Source organism: Neovison vison, chromosome 12, assembly GCF_020171115.1.
Source record: "Neovison vison isolate M4711 chromosome 12, ASM_NN_V1, whole genome shotgun sequence".
Taxonomy (NCBI): domain Eukaryota; kingdom Metazoa; phylum Chordata; class Mammalia; order Carnivora; family Mustelidae; genus Neogale; species Neogale vison.
In genome coordinates, this window is record NC_058102.1 from 108,775,059 (window position 1) to 108,793,125 (window position 18,067).

The 18,067-nt window shown below is 42.4% G+C and overlaps 1 protein-coding gene and 1 non-coding gene across 2 annotated transcripts in view; both read right to left on the minus strand.

The window, feature by feature from the left end:
* Positions 1-18,067, minus strand: part of ATP6V1E1 (ATPase H+ transporting V1 subunit E1) — a 38,857-nt gene that overhangs the window by 11,181 nt on the left and 9,609 nt on the right. Inside the window, exons 3-4 of the mRNA XM_044228746.1 lie at positions 12,979-13,088; positions 12,286-12,352 (exon numbers count right to left, since the gene is read on the minus strand). Coding sequence (XP_044084681.1) covers positions 12,286-12,352; positions 12,979-13,088 — 177 coding nt within the window. The remainder of the gene's footprint in view (positions 1-12,285; positions 12,353-12,978; positions 13,089-18,067) is intronic.
* LOC122892833 lies at positions 16,098-16,301 on the minus strand. Its single transcript, XR_006381506.1, has one exon. It is a non-coding gene; the product is annotated as a small nucleolar RNA SNORA74 (small nucleolar RNA).

Consider the following 18,067-nt stretch of genomic DNA (forward strand, 5'->3'; position numbering starts at 1 on the left):
TCAGTGGGGAGCCTGCTTCTCCCTCTCCCATTCCCCCACTCTTGCTGTATCTCTCTCTGTTAAATAAATTAATAAAATCTGAAAGAAAGAAAGAGTGGGTTAAGAAAAGAAAAAAGAAAAGAAAAGGAGAGAGAGAGGGAGGGAGGGAAGAAGGACAGAAGAATGGAAGGAAAGGAGAAAATTTATGGGGGCGCGCGGGTGGCTCAACTGGTTAAGCGTCTGCCTTCAGTTCAGGTCATCATCCCCAAGTCCTGGGATCGAGTCCTGAATCTGGCTCCCTGCTCAGCGGGGAGTCTGTTTCTCCCTCTATCCCCTCCTCACTCATGCTTTCTCTCTCTCTCAAATAAAAAACATCTTTAAAAATAACGTTTCTGTATGGGCATAGCAAACAATTAAAAGCCACTTAGGGGTGCTTGGGTGGTTCAGCTGATTCAGCACCCAACTCTTGATTTCGGCTGGGGTGGAGAGCCCAGGGTCGTGGAATTGAGCCCTTGGGCTCCCCACTCAGCAGGAAGTCTGCTGCAGTCTACGGCCGTACCACCCTGAACGCGCCCGATCTCGTCTGATCTCGGAAGCTAAGCAGGCTCGGGCCTGGCTAGTACTTGGATGGGAGGAAGTCTGCTGCAAATTCTCTCTCCCTTACCCTCTGCCAATCCCCCACTTGCATACACACACTCTCTCTAAAAATAAATAAATCTTAAAAAAAAAAAAGATGCTCAAAAATCAACCTCTGATTTTAGGTGTCTATCAGAACCACCTAACCCTTAGAAATGTTATTAATTAAATCCTAACAGCCTGGTTAAGAAGTCATTTAAGGCTTTATAATCTGGGAAGTTTATGGGCACAAAGATTTAAAGCATATACTGCAAGAGACATTTGGCTGAAAGAAATCTCAGCCCCTCCCCAACAAGGAATCCCTCCAGCATTTTTCTCTTCATGGCGGAATGGACTAATCAAAACAATGGTTAAGCAAAAAGGAGTGGACTATGGGGGCTGGTCTGCTCTAAAAGAATGAAACTAAAGAAAGTCAACTTGTAAAGAGCATTACTAACCATCTGTAAAAATAACCCACTGTTAAAATCTGGAAACTGGTAAAGGAGGAGTTTTACCACCACCTACAACTCCAATCAAGGATGTGGGGAAGTTGAAATACACCAAACTCCAGCTAAGAAGGCTGAAAACTGATACAAATTGTACTGTCCCTTAAGTATTCCCATCCCCTTAGTAAGTCATCATAGGCAAAAAAGGTAAATTACAATCAACAATGTCACAAACCACTAATATCTTAGATTCTAAGTTCGACCTCTCTGATTACCATCCAGCTCCCCATGCCGCTTTCCCAGGGAGAGATGCGTGTATTACTGCAGTTCTCGGGTCAGCTCACCTATCAGTATCAGGTTTTGGAAGGGCCTATCTGCCCACTTCAACCTAACTGCCTCTAAGGATTCTGAAAATATTGGGATTCTGGTCCTGGAAAGTAGTAAACCGAAACCTGATTAAGATGTCAACATCGGGGGCGCCTGGGTGGCTCAGTGGGTTAAGCCGCTGCCTTCGGCTCAGGTCATGATCCCAGAGTCCTGGAATCAACTGGGATCAACTCCCTGCTCCATGGGAAACCTGCTTGTCCCTCTCCCACTCCCCCTGCTTGTGTTCCCTCTCTCACTATGTCTCTCTCTGTCAAAAAAAGAAATAAATAAAACAAACAAATAGAAATGCAATAAATAAAATTAAAAAACAAAAACAAGGGGCGCCTGTGTGGCTCAGTGGGTTAAGCTGCTGCCCTCGGCTCAAGTCATGATCTCAGGGTCCTGGGATTGAGTCCCGCATCAGGCTCTCTGCTCAGCAGGGAATCTGCTTCCCTCCCTCTCTCTCTCTGCCTGCCTCTCTGCCTACTTGTGATCTCTCTCTGTCAAATAAATAAATAAAATCTTTAAAAAAAACAAAAACAAAAAAAAGATGTCAACATCAAAATCCTGTCTCCATAGTCCTGCCTAATTTGAAGAGTCAGCTGGCCTCCCTCGAAGACAAATATTTCATCTCTCTTTAGCCACAACATCAGAACTCTACTTTAGGATCGATGAATCAGAATTTAAATGTTAGTATATTATTTCTTCTAGTAACTTTTAAATAAGTTGTGACGTTTGGGAAGTGATAACAAAGATGTGTTCTGTGTTAGGCATTATACTAGTCACTTTACCTAGATTATCTAATTCTGTATAAGCTTCCGGTTATGTTCTTTCCATTTTATAGGAAACAGAAGGTTAGAAGGGGCTAAAAAAAAATCTGCCCACCAAACACTCATACCAGGAAACAGAAATTCAAATTTCACAGGGATTCTAAAGCTTGTGCTCTTAAACCTAGAACACATCAGGGAAGGCAAGGCAAAAAGATGAATAGCAGAAAAAAGGGACTAAAATAGCCTGCCAATTTCATTTTTACCCTGGTTTTCTTTTTTCCCCTTCCTTCTATCATTTGTCAATATCCCTTTCTATCCAACTGCTTGACAACTTCCCTAACATAATTTCCTACTCTGTGGATAAAACTAGAAATAAAATGGTTTAAAATAGCAAAACCCTTTAAAGTATGTGTGTGGCCCTGATGTATACATAACCCTGTCTGCTGTGTCAGTCTGCTTCCCCACCCCTCCAGACCTCTTACTGTATCTGCTCCGCTGTAAAGTACTTGACGGCAAGGAGTTAGACTTGGCAAAGGCCTAAGGAAATAAGCATCTTTATGATGCTGAGATCACACAACGTTTATTTTCACACAATTCTCATTATAAATTAAAAAAATAAAAGCCCGGGGCACCTGGGTGGCTCGGGTCATGATCTCAGGGTCCTGGGATCGAGCCCCATGTCGGGCTCTCTGCTCGGCAGGGAGCCTGCTTCCCCCTCTCTCTCTGCCTGCCTCTCTGCCTACTTGTGATCTCTGTCAAATAAATAAATAAAATCTTAAAATAAAATAAAATAAAAAATAAAAGCTCAGCTGTACACTGAACTCAAGCTGCATGCTCCAAAAGACCTGGGACCTCACAGGCGTTCCAGAAAGAGATCAGAACGCTAATGGCTCCACTGCTTAAGAGGCCACGCACCCTGCCTTCAGTTCCTCACACCACATTTCTCATCTTTCAGGCCCTTAAAATCTGGCTATCTGCCTTCATTAATCCAATGAAACTGCTCTGGCAAAGTCAGAAATGACACCCCGATTGCCGAATCTCTTTGCTCTTTCTATGTTGATTCTTAGAAGCTTTAGATGCTATTTTAGATTATCATTTTAAGTTTTCTGTTTCCTTGTTCCCTTAGCTGCTGCTTCTCCTCTGACATGACTACTTTTCCCTCATGTTTCCTTAGCAATTTCTTGTTTCCTGTCTATTAAATATACTGCATTTTCAGGACACCTGGCTAGCTCCACTGGTAGACTATGCAACTCTTGATCGTGGGGTTGGGAGTTCAAGCCCCATGCTGGGGGTACTTAATTTTTAAAAAAATACCTATGTATGTGTGTGTACACATAGAGACATACATGCTTCTCAGTTTGTTTACTTGGCCCTGTAATGTGAAATCCACAACCTTGGTGATCTCAGCCATACCCACAGCTCTACCTGGGACCTGTGTACTGTCCATATAAGAAGTTCCAACCTTTCTGGGGCACTTGGCTGGCTCAGCCGGTGGAGCGTGTGACTCCTGATCTCAAGGTTATGCATTTGAATGCCCCACTGGATGTAGAGATTACTTAAAAATAAATTTTTTAAAGATTATTTATTTATTTGTGTGTGAGAGAGAGCGAGCACAAGCGGGGGAACAGCAGGTAGAGGGAGAAGCAGGCTCCCTGCTAAGCAAAAGCCTGATGTCACCAGTTCGTCTTCTGTAACACAAATGTAAGCCTAAAGCAGCATTTCTTAGTGTGGCTCTCAGACCACCAAATCAAAGTTACTCCGGGCTGCGTATAAAAGCTGATTCCTGACTGGAACGTAAAATTCTCTGGAAATAGGGTTGGGAATCCCCATTTTAACAAGGTCTTCCAGGTAATTTTTATGCTCATTACAATTACAGAGCCAGCCAAAGGGTAAGTTCCATATTCTTTTTAAGTACACGCTCAAGAAGCTATATAGCACAGGGGCACCTGGGTGGCTCAGTGTGTTAAAGCCTCTGCCTTCAGCTCAGGTCATGATCTCAGGGTCCTGGGATCGAGTCCCGCATTGGGCTCTCTGCTCAGCCGGGAGCCTGCTTCCTCCTCTCTCTCTGCCTGCCTCTCTGCCTACTCGTGACCTCTGTCCAAAAAAAAAAAAAAAAAATCTTTAAAAAAAAAAAAAAGAAGAAGAAGAAGCTATAGCACAAATACATCCTCTTGTCTCCATCCAGTTAACCGTAATGGAGCCCAGCAGGATATAAGCCAAGTGTAAGTGTATTTGAAGTGCAAAAACTTACGAAGGCAACCCAGCTAAATTATAAAATTGTAAAATTATAAATTATAAAATGAAAACAGAACAGTGAAAACTAAAAGATGATGCTAGTACTGAAACAGAATTTTGTGACAATTTCAGAAATAAGCAGACAAACTCTCCGGCTACTGAAGGGTCTACAAAATCTGGGGAAGATATGTGTGATATGACCTGAAACTGCTGCTTTGTGTTTCAAAGTTATAAAATGTAAACCTCTTCCCCTAGCTCATCTCTTAAAGAAAACAGTGGATAACTGTGTTTTGGGCTTGGGGTTTTTTTTGTGAGAGGGGGAGGGGGGTTGGGGTGGGGAGAGAAGGAGAGGGAGCCCAACGTGGGGCTCAACCTCACAATCCCGAGATCATGACCTGAGCTGAAATGAAGAGTGAGACACTTAGCTGACTGAGCCATCCAGGTACCCCCTGGTATTATAACTATATTTTGAAAAATGATTTGAAGTTGGATCTTTTCCAATTACAAAATGTGTTCATTCCATACAACTGTGCTTTCTCTCTATATCCTCTGGCTCAAAATTTGAAAATCACTGTGTATGATAAGAGGTTATTCAAGTATAAAATAATCATGTGAATATTCTAGAGGGCGAAAAAAGTTAGGAAGCACAAGTACTGAAAAGTGGAAAATACAGAGAAGTAGAAAAAAAAAACAAAATAAACACCCAAATTTTTGTTTGTTTGTTTGTTTTTAGCCAGAACTCACACTTAGCCTACTAGGATATTAAGTTTCACAAAGGCAAGGACTTCATTTTATTGTATCTCTAGTAATTAGAATCATGCTTGCCATTAAGTAAATAACTGATCTAAATTTTAGATATTAAGTTTCCTATTCATGATACCTAAAATTTCCTTCTAAAAGCCAAACTTGTAGTTCTTTATATTTAAAAGGATTTAGGGCACCTGCATGGCTCAGCCAGTTAAGCATCTGCCTTCAGCTCAGGTCATAATCCCAGGGTCCTGGGATCAAGTTCCTTATGTGGCTCCCTGGTCTGCAGGGAGTCTGCTTCTCCCTCTGCCTGCCTCCCCCATCCCTGCTCTCTCTATCTCCCTTGCAAAATTATATAAATAAAATCTTTAAAAGGTAAAATTTTTATAAAATAAAAAAATTTTAGGGGCGCCTGGGTGGCTCAGTGGTTAAAGCCTCTGCCTTCGGCTCAGGTCATGATCTCAGGGTCTGGGATCAAGCCCCGCATGGGGCTCTCTGCTCAGTGGGGAGCCTGCCTCCTCCTCTGTCTCTCTCTGCCTGCCTCTCTGCCTACTTGTGATCTGTCAAGTAAATTAAAAAAAAAATCTTTAAAAAAAAAAAATTCTTTAAATTTTTTATTTTTTATATATTTTAAAAAGATTTTTATTTATTTTTCAAAGAGAGAAAGAGAGTCTGCATGCCCATAAGCAGGGAGAGCTTCAGGCAGAGGAAAAGCAGGCTCCCTGTTAAGCAGGGAGCCCGATGTGGGACTCTATCCCAGAGCCCTGGGATCATGACCTGAGCTAAAGGCAGATACTTAACCCACTGAGCCATCCAGGAATCCCAAAAAAAGGATTTTTTTTTTCCCCAAAAAAAGGATTTTTAAAAGGATATAAAGCAGGGGTGCCTGGGTGGCTCAGTGGGTTAAAGCCTCTGCCTTCAGCTCAGGTCATGATCCCAGGGTCCTGGGATTGAGCCCCAAATCTGGCTCTCTGCTCAGCGGGGAGCCTACTTCCCATCCTCTCTCTCTGCCTGCCTTTCTGCCTACTTGTGATCTCCATCAAATAAATAAATAAAATTTTTTTTTAAAAAATGGACATAGGGACGCCTGGGTGGCTCAGTTGGTTAAGCAGCTGCCTTCGGCTCGGGTCGTGATCTCAGCGTCCTGGGATCGAGTCCCACATCGGGCTCCTTGCTCGGTGGGGAGCCTGCTTCTCCCTCTGCCTCTGTCTGCCTGTGCTCGCTCTCTCTCCCTCTCTCTCTGACAAATAAATAAAATCTTTAAAAAAAAAAATGGACATAAAGCAGCTTACAAGAGCATATTTAATAAAAATACGGTTTTTTAAAAAAAAGATTTTATTTATTTATTTGAGAGAGAGTGCATGTGTGGGTGTGCACAAGCTGGGGGATGGGCAAAGGAGAGGGAAAAGCAGACTCCCTGCTAAGCAGGGAGCCCCACGCAGGGCTAGATCCCAGATCCCGGGATTATGACCTGAACTGAAGGCAGATGCTTAACTGACTAGCCACACAGATCACCCCAATAAAAATTTTAAATTAATTTTTTTTTAAAGATTTTATTTATTTGACAGACAGAAATCTCAGAAATCTCAGCTCCCCGCCAAGCAGAGCAGAGCAGAGCAGAGAGCCTGATGGGGGGCTCGATCCCAGGACCCCGAGATCATGACCTGAGCCGAAGGCAGAGGCTTTAACCCACTGAGCCACCCAGGCGCCCCTAAATTAAATTTTTTAAGAGCTAAAAAAAAAAAATAGGGCGCCTGGCTGGCTCAGCCAGTATGAGTATGTGACTCTAAATCTTGGTATCTAAAGTTCAAGCCCCACATTGGGCATAAATCTTACTTTAAAAAAAGTTAGAAAAATAATAAAATATAGAGGCGCCTGGATGGGTCAGTTGGTTAAGCATCTGCACAGGTCATGATCCCAGGGGCTTGGGAATCGAGTCCCACATTGGGCTCCCTGCTTCACAGGGAGCCTGCTTCTCTCTCTGCCCCTCCCCTCTGCTTGTGCATGCTTTCTTTCTTAAATAAAATCTTTAAAAATAGTAATAGTAAAATATAATAAAATGAAATATAACTATGTAGGTGAAAAAATCAAGTCAAGGGCACCTGAATGGCTCAGCTGGTAGAGCATGCAACTCGATCTCAGGGTTGTAAGTCTGAGTCCCACCCAGACTGGGATCAAGTCCCACATCCTCCTCCCAGCTCCTCGGGGAGTCTGCTTCTCCCTCTGACCTTCTCCCCTCTCATGCTCTCTCTCACTCACTCTCTCAAATAAAGAAAATCTTTAAAAAAAAACCTTTTGCCATCTGAGACAAGTATACCATTAGAGAATATAATATCAAAAGCATTTCTACAGTACATTAGAGATGACATTTCTCAAGATCTTTTCCACTTTTAATAATCACTAATCTTCAAAAAAGGCAGCATAGGGGCGCCTGGGTGGCTCAGTGGGTTAAGCCGATGCCTTCAGCTTGGGTCATGATCTCAGGGTCCTGGGATCGAGTCCCATATCGGGCTCTCTGCTCAGCAGGGAGCCTGCTTCCCTCTCTCTCTCTCTGCCAGCCTCTCTACCTACTTGTGATCTCTGTCAAATAAATAAATTAAATCTTAAAAAAAAAAAAAGGCAGCATAAAAATAGATAAAGCAAATGCAAAACCTATTAACTGGTCAAATGATAACATTAAACAATATGTACTATAACCGGTGGGGTTTACCTTGAGAAATGCTGCTGAGATGTTTAAGTTATAGGTCTCTAAACTCTTGAATTGTACAAACATCTACCCAGTAGTTGTCACAGCTGTCATTTTTGACTCTGGGCATTTATCAAAAATGCAGTAGCAACTTATGGTCCAGGGACTTTCTGAGCAAAGGCACCAAGAGGCCAGGAGAGTATTTCAACTATCGAGACCTATTAAAAGAAGGGTTACCACCTGGAGGAGATGAGGTAGGGAAAGGAAAGTAACACTTCTTAAATAAACACCATATGCCAGTGTTAAGCTAGAGGAATTAAATGCGTTCTCACATTCAATCCTCATAAGAGCTGTGTTTCAATTAGGCCAAGAAACTGACATTTGTTGGCATAAACCTTTAAGGATCTGATTCTTAAAACTGTGCGTATAGTACTTGTGCAAAAATAATTTTTTTTAAGTAGAAAAAAAAAATTGATTTTTAAATAATTGTAACACTAGGGGCGCCTGGGTGGCTCAGTGGGTTAAGCCGCTGCCTTCGGCTCAGGTCATGATCTCAGGGTCCTGGGATCGAGTCCCGCATCGGGCTCTCTGCTCAGCAGGGAGCCTGCTTCTCTCTCTCTCTCTCTGCCTGCCTCTCCATCTACTTGTGATTTCTCTCTGTCAAATAAATAAATAAAATCTTAAAAAAAAAATAATTGTAACACTATAAAAAAAAAGAAACAAAACACCCAGCCCTCTGAACCAAGTATCATAATTAATACATACCAAAGAGGAAACTGAGGGTCAGAAACAATAATTTACTCAAACTAACATGGCAAAGCTGAAAGATTACCCACCCACCCACCCCACGAGAGGGAGGGGAAGGAGCAAAGGAAAAGGAAGCGAGAATCCCAAGCAGGTTCCATGCCCAGTGCAGAGCCCCACATGGGGCTTAATTTCATGATCCTGAGATCATGACCTGACCTGAAGTTAAGAGTCAGATGCTTAACAGACTGAGCCACCCAGGCACCCCAAAGCTGAAACACTCTTAAGCCCAAGTTCTTCTACCAGAAAGGTGGTTATTATTCTAAGTGCAACTTATAAACTATGTCAATCAATCAAGTTGCTAAAGAAATCTGAATCCCGTGGAAGGAAATCAACCACTGATTACTGAAACTCAACATTTTAGGGAAGACCTAGGTAACAGTCCTGAGATATTTTGTAGTCAACACTTCCACAAAAAGCTGTCCAGTCCTCCTTTTGTATTTTATAAAGGATGAACTACTCATTCCCATGTGGGAAGATAACTTAGCAACAGATTTCCTATTTTCCCACATTGCTAGAATTTGTATTTTTTTACTTTTTTTTTTTTTTTTTTTTAAGATTTTTATTTCTAGGACGCCTGGATGGCTCAGTTGGTTGAGCGTCTGCCTTCTGTTCAGATCATGATCTGTGGGTCCTGGGATCAAGTCCCGTACTGGGCTCCCTGTTAAGCAGGGAGTCTGCTTCTCCCTCTGCCTGCCGCTCCCCCTGCTTGTGTGCGCGCTCTCTCTGACAAATAAATAAATAATATCTTAAAAAAAAAAAAGATTTTTATTTGAGAGACTCTGCATGCATAAACTGGGGGAGGGGTAGAGAGAGAAGCAGACTCCCCACTGAGCAAGGAACCTAACAGGGCTGGATTCCAGGATCCTGAGATCAAAGCATTCCAATATGAAGTATTATGAATTATAATAAGTGATCTCTGTTGTCCTGAATTTCAGGCCTTTACTCTCCATCCTGACAGACATTTACAACTGTAGGCCTCTTAAAGGATGTCCAAGTTAGGAGTCTGTCCTCCTAACTTCCCATTTCATTAACAGAACCACCATTCTCTTAGTTAGTCAGGTCCAAAATTCAGTATTTAGCACTGGACTTGGAAGAGAAGAAGTCAATCATTAGTCAATGTGTGGAAAGTCTCCCTGAAAAATGTGTCAACACTGACACACCAAGTTCATTCTCGCTGCTGCCACGCCAGATTCCTCTCTTAAGAATTGACAGCTTAGGGGCGCCTGGGTGGCTCTGTGGGTTAAAGCCTCTGCCTTTGGCTCAGGTCATGATCCCGAGGTCCTGGGATGGAGCCCCACGTCGGACTTTCTGCTCCATGGAGAGCCTGCTTCCTTCCTCCTTTCTGTCTCTGCCTGCCTGTCTGCCTACTTGTGATCTCTTTCCTGTGTGAAGTAAATAAATAAAATCTTTAAAAAAAAAAAAAAAAAAGAATTGTCAGCTTATAATACTAGTGTTTCTTATGCTTCCCATTTATTAGTTTATACTTCTAATTTTATAGCTTTTTCATATAGGTCTTATTTACAAATATTTATTCATAATAATCACTTTTGTAACCATTATAAAAGAATCTATTTTTAGGGGCACCTGGGTGGCTCAGTGGGTTAAGCCGCTGCCTTCGGCTCAGGTCATGATCTCAGAGTCCTGGGATCGAGTCCCGCATCGGGCTCTCTGCTCAGCAGGGAGCCTGCTTCCCCCGCCCCCTGCCTGCCTCTCTGCCTACTTGTGATTTCTCTCTGTCAAATAAATAAATAAAATCTTTAAAAAAAAAAAAAAAAAAGAATCTATTTTTAATTCTACATGCTAATTAGTTATTATTGGTATCCAGAAAAACTTAATTTCTGTATAGTCTCTTTGTTGCCAGTCACAATTTTGGGTTTTTTTTTCCAAAGATTTTATTTATGTATTTGACAGAGAGATAGAGAGAGAGAGAGAGAGAGAGAGCGCACAAGCAGGGGAAGCAGCAGGCAGAGGGAAAGGGAGAAGCAGGCTTCCTACTGAGCAAGGAGTCCAATGCGGAGCTCAATCCCAGAATCCTGGGATCATGATCTGAGCCAAAGACAGATATTTAACCAACTGAGCCACGCAAGCACACCACCAGTCACCATTTTGAACTAATTACTAGTTCTGTTTTTCAGATGTTGGTTCTTATGTGTACGAAATTGTATCTTCAAAAAATCAAAAAATAATTCTTTATTCCTTTGCAATTTGCATATAATTCTTATTTCTCCATCTTAAAGGAATCTAGGGCCTCCACTACAACAATGAAGAACGGTGAAAACAGCAGGCATCCTGGTTTGTTCCTAAAATATAATTCAAATGCCTTTATGTGAACACAACGTTTTTTTAACTAAGCTCCATACCCAGTTGGGGCTCAAGCTCACAACCCTGAGACCAAGAGTTGCATGTTCTATCCACTAAGCCAGCCAGGCTAAAGTGAATACCTTTAAACTTTCTCAGCTAAATGGTATGTTTCTGCAGGTTTCTGTCTTCTTCCTTAGAAGGCAACACTTCCCAAATGGTTCTTTTTTTTTTTTTTTCCTTAAATATTTTATTTATTTATTTGACAGAGAGAGATCACAAATAGGCAGAGAGGCAGGCAGAGAGAGAGAGAGGAGGAAGCAGGCTCCCTGCTGAGCAGGGAGCCCGATGCGGGACTCGATCCCAGGACCCTGAGATCATGACCTGAGCGAAGGCAGCGGCTTAACCCACTGAGCCACCCAGGCGCCCCCAAATGGTTCTTCTGTGTCTAACCTCTTCCCTCTTAAATTCAGCCTACATACTCATACTATGAACCCTATTTATGGTAATTCTTATAAAATAAAAACTTCAATAGTTTTTACTGAAAACAGGTGAAGCTCTTTAGCCTTGCACTCATGGCCCTATCTTAATTCCATCCTACCTTTCTAATTTTATTAGTTCCTATAACCCTCACATACTATATTGTCCACCCACCATTTGTTTGACTTAGAAGAGTCTATATGCTCTGTTGGATCAGAGGGTCCTTGAAGACACAGCGATATCTTAATCACTTTGTTTTTTGTTTTTTTAAGATTTTTATTTATTTATTTGACAGAGATCACAAGTAGGCAGAGAGGCAGGCAGAGAGAGAGGAAGGGAAGCAGGCTCCCTGCTGAGCAGAGAGCCCGATGTGGGGCTCGATCCCAGGACCCCGGGATCAGGACCTGAGCCGAAGGCAGACACTTAATGACTGAGCACCCAGGAGCCTTCTTCTTCTTCTTCTTCTTTTTTTTTTAACCTTCTGAAAAAAAGATTACTTCTTAGAAAGAGAGAGCAAGAGAACACTCGTGCTCATGTGCATGGTGGTAGGGCAGAGGGAGAGACAGAGAATTCTAAGACTTCTTGCTAAGGGCAGAGCCCAACTTAGGACTCAATCTCATGACCCTGAAAACCAGGGACTGAGCCAAAATCAAGAGTTGGACGTTCAAACGACTGAGCCACCCAGGTGCCCTTCACTTTGTATTTATTACCATACCTAGTATAATGATTTGCTGACCAAATGTTTTCTCTCTAAAAATCATTCAACTCCTTAATTAGCTCACACTAACTAGTGAATTCTCTGTAATAGGTAAGTGAATAAACATTTTATAATCTTATAATGGGGCAAATTACTCACTGTAATAAGGTCATCTCTTGCTCTGAGGACTTTGAGCCTTGCTTGATTCATCAAATTAGACATCTGACTGCAAAAGGTATGGAAAAATAGTTATCAGTAGAGCATAAGGAAAAAAAAAACTGCAGAGAAAGAAATATACAGCTTCCTTTGTATGTACAAATACTTCTCTTTGTATATACCCTAGAGAACCCCACTGAAATACATGTAGTAGATTCTATCAACTTATTTTTGAAATACTTATTGAGAGCTTACCAAGTGGCAAGCACTTTCATATCAGTTATTGCAACTTTCTTTCAATAATCCTGCGATGCTTCCATTTTCATAAATTAAGAAAAAGAAATTACTCAACTTGCTCAAGGTCATACAAGTATGTTAAGTGGTCCAATTAAGACTTGAGCCCAGGGCACCTGGGTGGCTCAGTGGGTTAAACCTCTGCCTTCAGCGCAGGTCATGATCTCAGGGTCCTGGGATCGAGTCCATATCGGGTTCCCTGCCCAGCAGGGAGCCTGCTTTCCCCTATCTCTGTCTGCCTCTCTTCCTAACTGTAATCCTTCCCGCTGTCAAATAAATAAGTATATTAAAAAAAAAGACTTGAGCCTATACCTGCCTGACTCCAAAGCACCTGCTCTGTCCTCTTGTCCCACTGACTTTTTAAAGCTTCCTTACCTAGTACTGTGACCAGGATCTACTTACATTTTCTTCTGCTGCTCAATCTGCTTTTCTTTCTTCTCGTAGTATTCCATAATCTTCAGTCTTTGGGTTTGCACAAGACGACCTTTCTCAATGTTGAACTCTTCCTCAGCCTATCAAGGAAACAATTGTTAATTGTTCCAATCATTACACTGGATTTTGAGTTTTATTTTAAGCAGCTGGTATCCAGCAGCACTGTGTTCCATATCAAAAATAGTAAGCTTGGGGCACCTGGGTGGCTCAGTGGGTTAAGCCTCTGCCTTCGGCTCAGGTCATGATCTCAGGGTCCTGGGATTGAGCCCCGCATCGGGCTCTCTGCTCGGCAGGGAGCCTGCTTCCTCCTCTCTCTCTGCCTGCCTCCCTGCCTACTTGTGATTCTGTCAAATAAATAAATAAAACCTTAAAAAAGAAAAAATAGTAAGCTTGGGGCACCTGGGTGGCTCAGTGGGTTAAAGCCTCTGCCTTCAGCTCGGGTCATGATCTCAGGGTCCTGGGATTGATCCCCGCTGCTCAGCAGGGAGTCTGCTTCCCCCTCTCTCTCTGCCTGCCTCTCTGCCTACTTGTAAATCTCCATCTGTCATATAAATAAATAAAATCTTTTAAAAAAAGATTTAAAAAAAATAGTAAGCTTATTTGACTTGTCTTCAAAATTTCTAATTTACTCAAAAGGGGTAACCAGTGATTTTCATCATAAATGATGAATGAGAAAACCAAAAATCTGACCTAGGATAATAGTACCCAGGGGCGCCTGGCTGGCTTAGTAGGTAGAGCATACCACTCTTGATCTCAGGGTCATGAGTTTAAGCCCCAAGCTGGGTGAGGAGCTTACTTTAAAAATAAATAAATAAATAAATAAGCTAATAGTATCCAGTCACAGAGTTACAAAGGATATATTCAAATAGAAGATTCTGTATGTGAAAAAAATCATTACAAATCCTAGGGACGGCTGAGTGGCTCAGTCATTAAGCATCTACCTTCTGCTCAGGTTATGATCCCAGGGTCCTAGGACAGAGCCCCAGTGGGGCTCCCTGCTCTGTGAGGAGCCTGCTTCCCCCCCTCTCCCACTCCCCCTGCTTGTGTTCCCTCTCTTGCCATGTCTCTCTCTGTCAAATAAATAAAATCTTTAAAAAAAAAAAGAAAAAATCATTATGTATTCTAAATTTAATCCATCTGACTACAGAATTTAGAGTTTAGAAGATCTGAGTTACTGCCTTAAAAAAAATGGTCAAATAATCTCAGTCTTAGTGCGCCCTTACGAAGTAAAAGAATTACAATAGTATTCTTCGGGTGTCTGGGTTGGCTAAGTGTCTCGCTCTTACTTTCAGCTCAGGTCTTGATCTCAGGGTTGTAAGACTGAGTCCCATGTTGGGCTCTAGGCTGGGCGTACAATCGGCTTGGGATTCTGTCTCTCCTTCTGCCTCTCCCACCCCACCTCCCTTTAAAAATATATAAATAAATCAGTATTCTTTCCTCATAGGACAAATAAGTAAGATAAATCTAACAGTCCTTTTAAAAATTTAAGTTATATAAATGTAAGTTGTTTGTTTTATGTATAAATTATTGAACAGTTACTCTAATTTTTTTAATTTTTTTTCCTATTTTACTGGGAATACAAAGCAACATTACAGTTTCAGTGCATTAAATAAACAAATGTGGTGACAGAGTAAGAAAACAATACTGACCTGAATACTGAGAGGAAGTGGTTTTCCAGTTTTGAGGGTAGGGTAGGGGAGAACCACATTACTCAGCTACCAGAGGGTTTGGGCTTTAACTCAATGGCTGGAAGGAGTGCCAGTCCTGGTCAACCATCCATGAATCTTTTTTTTAAAAAGTAGCTCTATGTTCAACACGAGGCAGGAACTCATGACCCTGAGATCAACAGTCACACGCTCTACTGACTGAGCCAGTCAGCCAGGCACCCCCACCCAAGAATCTTTATCACAGCAAACTGGAATCTCCAATTTTTCAAACTAAATCTCCAATTTAACTCAGGCTGACGTATAAATGATCTGGGTGGCTACTGAAGTGTCCTCCATTCATAAGTTGTCAAAATCTTCAGAGTGACTGTTGGAGCAAGGACCCTTTCATGTGCTCCCAGTTATACAGTGTGCAGAAGCGAGTAAGCATTAGTCCTGCCAGAGCCCCTCACGCTACGCCTCGAATACCACCTGCACATACATACAACATGCCTGTCACGGTGCCAGCTGTTACTGTGTTAAAAAGTCATCTTCCGCAACTCTTGTTTTCTCAATGACGGCACCAAATGTGCTACAGAAAAAAGCCAGAAAACCTAGAGTATTAGCCCAAAGTGCCCCCTGACTAGTCATCATGTTCAAAATCCTTAATACTCCACCAGAATTCAGTAAGGATGGCTTTTACTTTATATAAATATAAATGAAGGTTAAACATCCAACATTTTTTGGCACTCAGTAAGAAAAATTCTTATTATTAAATATATTAAAATCTTATTAAATATTATTAAATATAGATATACTAAACAGACTTTGACAACCTAGAATATACTTTACAAAGAAGTTTACATTAAACAAAATAGCATTTTAATAGACAAACTAGCTTACAACAAAGTTTGTTGTTTTTTGTTTTTTTAAGATTTTACTTATTTGACAGAGAGCGGAGACAGCTAGAGAGGGAACACAAGCAGGGGGAGTGGGGGAGGGAGAAGCAGGCTTTCCACAGAGCAAGGAGCTCGATGCGGGGCTTGACCCCAGGACCCTGGGATCATGACCTGAGCTGAAGGCAGACACTTAACGACTGACCCACTCAGGCATCCCTACAACTAATTTTTTTTTTTTTAAGATTTTATTTATTTATCTGAGGGAGAGAGTGAGAGAGAGAGAGAGAGAGAGCACGAGAGGGGAGAAGGTCAGAGGGAGAAGCAGACTCATGGAGCTGAGAGCCTGATGTGGGACTCGATCCCGGAACTCCAGGATCATGACCTGAACCTAAGGCAGTCACTTAGCCAGCTAAACCACCAGGTGCCCTAAGTTTTTTGGAGGGAGAATATACTTAGGATAGCAAAGTGTGAAATATTGTAGAATTAAAGGGAAATACTCAAAGAGACGGAAAAAGCCATTTAAGTAGAGGCACGGAGAAAAGCATACTGTGTCTGCTCTCAGACTAGAACTAAGCAGTCAGAGGGAACACTCAGCACACACTCAAGGAAGTACAGTTCTGCCTTGCACCAGCAGCAGGCACCACCAGAAGAGTGACCAAAGGCCACTGGAGGAAGACAACAGGACAGACCTCTGCCAGCAGTGTAACACCATCACAGGAATGGTCTATCTGGACAGCTGACTACTGCTAGAAAGAGTGGTTATTTTTTTTAAAAAGATGATCTTACCAGTGTATCAGATGTATATGGTTTTTATGTAGTATGAAATGATTCTGGAAAATTGAATGTTTAATGGCTGGCACTGGTACTCGAGATTTCATGTTCTGAAAGAAATGCCTGGGGTGCCTGGGTGGCTCAGTTAGCTAAGCGTCTGACTGACTGACCGGCTCAGGTCATGATCTTAGGGTCCTGGCATCAAGCCCCACATTGGGCTCTCTGCTCAGCAGGGAGTCTGCTTCTCTCTCTCCCTCTGTATCTCCCCCTTTGGTGCTCTCTCTCTCTCAAATAAATAAATGAAAAGAAATGCCTAACAGCTTTTTCTATACCTATTATGGGAAATAAAGATGATTGTGTTATACTAGATAAGTTTTTTTTTTTTTTTTTAATTTACTTAGTGGCCAAAAGAGTGAGAGAGAATGAGAGAGAGCACAAGCAGGGGGAATGGCAGACAGAGGGAGAAGACTCCCCCCTGGGTAGGGAGCCTGTGCAGGGCTCGATTCCAGGACACTGGGATCATGACCTGAGCCCAAAGCAGGCGCTTAACTGACTAAGCCATTCAAATATCCCAAGATCATATATTTCAAACAGTAATACATTCATCAACTGAAATAGAATTTCTACATTTTCCCCAGAAGGAAACAGGGATCTGGTCATACAAGAAACTGAAGTGCTCCTACGACCACCAAACAAAATAAAACAATACTCTATCAGCTGTTATATAGTAGTGGTAGACAAAATAGTCTTCTTCCTTAAATGACACTTTTTTTGGAAGATTTTGTTTTTAAATAATCTTTATGCTGGAGCTCAGGAGCACTGTGAATGGAGGCATGCCGTGCCAGGGCTCTCAGAGTTCTTGGGGGCAAATGTAGACAGTACTGACGACAGCGCTCATTTCCACAACCCCGGCAGCCTTTGTCTGAGCTGCTAGAATGCCTCTGACCTGCTCCGGGGGGGGCCACCGTGTGCCTGACGCCTCCTCTGGATACAACACAAAGAGAGGAGCTTGAAAGCAATGTCACTCCTGCAGCACCTGCCAGGACACAGGACCTACTCCCACACCTCATGAGACACCAACCTCGTTCTGTCCCACCTGGCACCAGTAGCACCACCTGGGTCCCAGGGCACCATCTTCAAGACAACCGTGGCTTGTCAGTACACGTTTGGTTTTTTTTTTTAATTTACGTATATATTTTTAAGATTTTATTCACTTGAGAGAGTGAGCACACAACAAGCAGGGAGAGAGGAAGAAGCAGGCTCCCCTCTGAGCAGGGAACCCGCCGATGTGGGGCTCGATTCCAGGACCCTGAGACCACAACCCGAGCCAAGAGCAGACACTTAGCCACCCAGGTGCCCCTCTCAGTGTAGTTTTTTTTTTTTTTTTTTAAGATTTTATTTATTCATTTGATAGAGATCACAAGTAGGCAGAGAGGCAGGCAGAGAGAGAGGAAGGGAAGCAGGCTCCCTGCTGAGCAGAGAGCCCGATGCAGGGCTCAATCCCAGGACCCTGAGACCATGACCTGAGCCAAAGGCAGCGGCTTAACCCACTGAGCCACCCAGGCGCCCCTCAGTGTAGGTTTTTAAAAATGACTTTTCTCTCTTTTCCTTGTCTTCTAAGGTCATTGAGGGAACTATGAAGTTCTTGCTTCCATACTCTCACCTGATGGCCTTTACTTTTATTAAAAAAAAAAAAAAAAAAAAAAGTTAAGCTACAAAGGCTTTTGGATGCCATTAATAGATTAT